Source organism: Monopterus albus, unplaced genomic scaffold, assembly GCF_001952655.1.
Source record: "Monopterus albus unplaced genomic scaffold, M_albus_1.0 scaffold227.1, whole genome shotgun sequence".
NCBI classification, from domain to species: domain Eukaryota; kingdom Metazoa; phylum Chordata; class Actinopteri; order Synbranchiformes; family Synbranchidae; genus Monopterus; species Monopterus albus.
Genome location: NW_018128107.1, coordinates 434,794 through 440,013, shown reverse-complemented (window position 1 = coordinate 440,013; position 5,220 = coordinate 434,794). Strand labels below are relative to the sequence as shown.

The 5,220-nt window shown below is 41.8% G+C and overlaps 1 protein-coding gene across 1 annotated transcript in view; it reads right to left on the bottom strand.

The window, feature by feature from the left end:
• mosmoa (modulator of smoothened a) overlaps nucleotides 1-5,220 on the bottom strand; it is a 32,446-nt gene that overhangs the window by 13,270 nt on the left and 13,956 nt on the right. Inside the window, exon 2 of the mRNA XM_020619853.1 lies at nucleotides 1,707-1,919. Within this exon, the coding sequence (XP_020475509.1) occupies nucleotides 1,707-1,919 (213 nt within the window). The remainder of the gene's footprint in view (nucleotides 1-1,706; nucleotides 1,920-5,220) is intronic.

Genomic DNA, 5,220 nt, shown 5'->3' with positions numbered 1-5,220 from the left:
TCTGTGTGGAGGAGTGGGCCAAAATCCCTGTTGCAGTGTGTGCAAGCCTGGTCAAGAACTACAGGAAACGTTTGACCTCTGTAATTGCAAACACATTTTTTTTTTTTAATTCTGTCTCTCAGGGTGGGAATGCACCTACAATGTGAATTTCAGACCCCTCCATGATTTCTAAGTGGGAGGACTTGCAAAATCGCAGGGTGTTCAAATACTTCTGTTCCTCGCTGTATTTATATATAACCTACTGTATGTTTGAGATGTATTTAGACATATGCTATCATTGCATTCATGATTCACCACGCCAGAAGTAAACACAGTGGTTTATCATCCATCTCTCAACTCTTTTCATTCACACTGAGGGAAATGTGACTGCCACACCAGGGTAACCATAGTAACCAGTACAGAACCAGCACCAAAACTGAGCATTTCACTGTTACCTATCCTGCACAGGGAGAACACCAGTCACTCAAGCATCAGCTAATGGGGGTCCTAAAACAAAAACTATGATGCTTTACTATCAATTCTCACTCTCCTATAACAAATGTTTCTTCTCCCTTATACTGTACCCAAAAGTCTATTCCCTCTTCCAGCTTTGTTTCCTCTTTTAAGGTGATAACCATCATTGTGCTTTAAACCAGTTTAAAAGCAAAAAAAACTGTACTTATAATATACTTCAAGTATAATATGGCCAACAGAAGCTAGGGGACAGAGGTGACAATGGCTCACAGTTGCCATGGCAACGTCCTTAGTTTCTTCTGAGTGTGATGGTTAAACAGTGACTCAATACCTTTCTAATTTTGGTTGTGACGGATTTGTGCTTACTGGACAGACAGCTCGTAGACGGGACTGGGAGTCTGGAAAGTGGTGATTTATCAGGTACTTGCAAGGAATTAAGGAGAGTTACGAAACCGACTGTGTATTTGGCCTGACAGGCAAAGAAATAAAAACACTGTGTGCTACTTTTCCTCTCAGAGTGTCATGGAAAATGCACCCAGCTTTTCAAACAATAATACACTGTGGCTTCATATGCCACCTCTCCATCTATACGGGTGTGATTGAGGCCGTCTTCACTAACCGACCAATCAAACACAGCCTTATGAAACGTGCCCAGCCACAGTGAATGAGATGGATGCTGAGTTATTATAGAGCACTGGAATTGCATCTATACAGGAATTGTGTTTGGGAGAAAAAGAGCGCCGATGTTAAAGGCAAAGAGGTGGAGAAAACACTAGAGAAATGCTGTGGCACATAAGCCACCCACTCGGTTACCAGATGAGCTGCGTTATTCAATAAATCAGCTTCAGGGAGCAAGAGGAGTCATCAAGCATGCAAAAACATAAAATAAAATATAAAAACCACTTATAAATGTGCAAATGCAACAAAACTCACACCCACACACAGGTCCTCACATAACTCGCAAAATAACAAACACACACACACACACACACACATCTTCTACTCATGTATATTAACAGCACATAGCTGGGCTAAATCCAGTTTTTCATACCAATACAACCTCATCTTTTCTCCACAAAGAGGCCATTTGTCTGAATATACTAATGCAGCAGTGCTTTTCTAAAGGTTATGACATGACAGCTATAGTGAGACAGTGAACAAAGATCAAAGCTCCGGGGGAAATTTGCTGATGTCAAGTCCAACAGAGCAAAACTCTTTCATCCATTGTGAATGTCACTGTCTCATTCACTTACTGCCAGTGAAGGCAATCCAGCGGGCATATTTGGTGGCTTCCCGGCGCCAGTGTGATGCCACCAGTAGTCCACAGGTGACTGTGAGTGAGATGATGCCCATGATGATGAAGAAAAGCGTGGTTACCCACTCTGGGGGCAGCCGGGGCGGGATACAGGTCCGGTCTCGTCCGTGGATGGTCTGACATTGCCGGACTAGACCAACTGTAAGAGCACCTGCAGAGAGAGAAAGTGTGAGTGAGAGAGTGAATTATGACTGGGTGTCCATTTTAATTTTTAAACTCATCATTAATGGGGCACACTGGAACACTTAATATTTGGGTTGCCAGTTGCAGGGGGTCCCACTGTTTTTTGCACTGCCAGCAATTTTCAAATAATTGACTTCTCTCACAAACTATAAATGTTTTTGTTTCTGTCTGAAATAGGATGAGAGCACATGCAGATTGAAGAGCCAAACAGAGATCAGACCACAACAAGTTCCAAATAATAACTAAAACAGCTATAAAGGAAATGAATTATACAGTTTTTCTGAATCATAAATGTTTTGTGGCCCTACACTGATCCATGGCATAGGAGCTAGAAACCACTGATCTATGCATCTTTATAGCAACACAGCTTATAAAAAGCACTTTAGCATCAGAATATGCACTTGCCATTCATTCTAAAATGTCAAGCAGCTATTGAGACTGGGTCTGAAACCTGACCACACAGACTAAATCAGTGAGCGTGAGGAGGGGGAAAAAAAAAAGAAGAATCACAAGTGGAAAAAACTAAAAGAGCAAAGATTGAGGATTTCATACTGAGGGCAAGCAATAAAGTGAGAATGAATAACTGCGTCAGACAATGACATGGTGCAAGGAGGGAAAACCAAAGTGTAGCGGCTCAGTTGATGGCGATGTGAAGAGGGACAGGTGAAGGAGGAGGAATGGAAAAAGATGGCAAGAAGCTTCTTTAATTTGTCTCTAATAGAGTGCTTGTGAGGAGCTGGGGACTTGTTCTCTCCACACTGCTGGGCTAAATTATGACAGTAGCCAGCATTTTTTCTTGCATGTCCACACTGCCAATTACTGAATCTACCCCACGCAAGTATTCTACTCAATGTAGACAAAGTCTGTAAGAACACATAAGATGAGAAGATAATGTTTTCTATACCCATCCATCCCTGATCAGACTGGGCTCTGAGGCACGAGCAGAACGCTGCCAGAGCCCGACTGTAAAGGCCAGTACTCTGAGCAGGAACATGCTCCAGTGGTGCAGCTGCTCTGGAGGAACCCCACTCAATTAAAGTCCATCCTCAAGGAGAATTTCTACTCATGTAAGCAGAAGAGCATCACATCAGTCGGGGACTCTGCTGATCACAGGTCTCTGGCAAAGACAGGTGTATTTAAAGCAATAGACTGCAGAGGATAAGACGCCTTCATTTGAAACACTTGTAGGGGCAGTGATGTGCAGTGGGTTTTTTGGAGGACAGATATGCTGCCCTACATCCTTTGACACTTTCCATATGTAGACAAATAATGGGGTGCTGTTACACTGTAGTGAGACAAATAGCAGTGTGTGAAAAAGATAGTCCTCATTCATCTCAGTGAGGCTATATGTTGGTATAAAGTAGGGATGCACCAATACTGATACCTCCTCTAGTACTTGTACTCATAAAAGCTGATGAATACTACACACTGATAGAAGTTAAGCAACATTACATTAATTTCACACAGATTTAGCAGGTCATTGGGTGGTTGAGAAGAAATTTTAGTGGTGCAAGGATAATTTAAGACAAATGAAGATGACAAAAGTAAAGCCAACTGTGAACTGTGTGTGTGTGTGTGTGTGTGTGTGTGTCTATGGGCTCCCCTCCCACCCCTTCTCACACGAGGTTGCATTTTACAAAAGTGTCGATGCTTGATATGTGAAAAAAATCCAACAGCGATGGAGAAAGTAATTAATCAAACAAGCAGAACACAACAAACTTAGAGACGAGACGTCTTCACTCTCCCCATGGTCAAAATGTAAAACGTGCAGTCCCGTTCAAAGGTCTAATCCACAGCTACAAGAAGCGCTTACTTGAGGTTATTGCTGCCAAAGGTAGTTCAAACTGTTACTAAAACACTGTTGCCATTACTTTTTCCACCATCACTTTGTATGTGTAAAGGGTGTGTTCAATAAAGATATGAAAGATCATGACTGTTTGTTTTATCAACTTAGAAATACTGTTTGTTGATCTTTTTTGACCTTCGGGAAGATCAGATCACATGACTGTACATTGCTTGCTGACTGTAGTGAATTTTTGTGAACAAGGACAAAACAAATGCAATTTTTATGTAGCTAATGGTGGAGTCTGATGAGCTCTGTGTATGAAAAACAGTTGAATTCTTATGGGCTTGGAGGCTGAGACCGAGCAGTTTCCAGCAGAGACAAGAGGATGATGTCAGACAGTAGCCAGTTTAAAGTAAGAGCTGCACCCTTGTTAAATTAAACATTTAAATTGCCAACTGTGATATTATGCAGTCCTAAACTTTGATGTTCTGGTTGGGGGTTCTGACATTATTTCATCCTAACAGGGGGGGGGTCATACTCCTAAAAAGGTTCAAATGAATTTACTAATCACTTGTCTCTTGTGTAGGTCCACATCATATGTTGTTCTGATTTGGAAGATGTGCACTTTGGCTCCTTGGTTATGGTTACCCATAACACCCATCTCTGCATAGGTCTGCAGTGAAATTCACATGTATTTTGAGAGAAGTATTATTCTACAGTCACCCTCTTGCACGAGGTGACCTAAAACAGGGACCTACACTTAGAAAAATAGCTCCATATCTCCACTAAAGGTCAAAACCCCAGAGGGAACCTTTAAATAAACTTCACATATCTATGTAAAACTGCAAAAAAAAAATGATACGCAGCAAGTTCTAAAATGAGGTTTTGATGTCACAGACCTCTACATATTTGAGGTATCATTTAAAAAAAAGAAAATTTAACAAGTTGTAAACACTCATTCCACTGACCACAATATAACCCATTCACTGAAAAGGCAAGCCTGTGTGGGCGACATCATAGAGGTTCAACAGAGGCTGAGCAGGTGGGTGGACGTGTGCGTGAGACAAGTATGCAAGCTGGAATTTCAGAAGGCCAAGCCAGTTACTTGGTTTGTCTAGCACTCAAATCCAGACATTTTTTTTGCTCTGTCTGTTATAAATCAAATCAAATCAAATTTTATTTGTATAGCGCCAAATCACAACAAAAGTCATCTCAGGACACTTTACAAAGTAAGGTCTAGACCTTACTGTTATCAATATTATTACATAGGGAAAACCCAACAAATCCCCCTTGAGCAGCACTTGGCGACAGTGGGGAGGAAAAACTCCCTTTAACGAAAGAAACCTCTGACAGACCCCGGCTCTTGGTGGGCGGCCTTCTGCCTCGACCGGTTGGGGTGAGTGGATAGAGGAGAGACAAAAGAAGAAAAGCAACAAGAAACAACAATCAAACACTGATCAGGTCGATGTGGCCGGTGACTGCT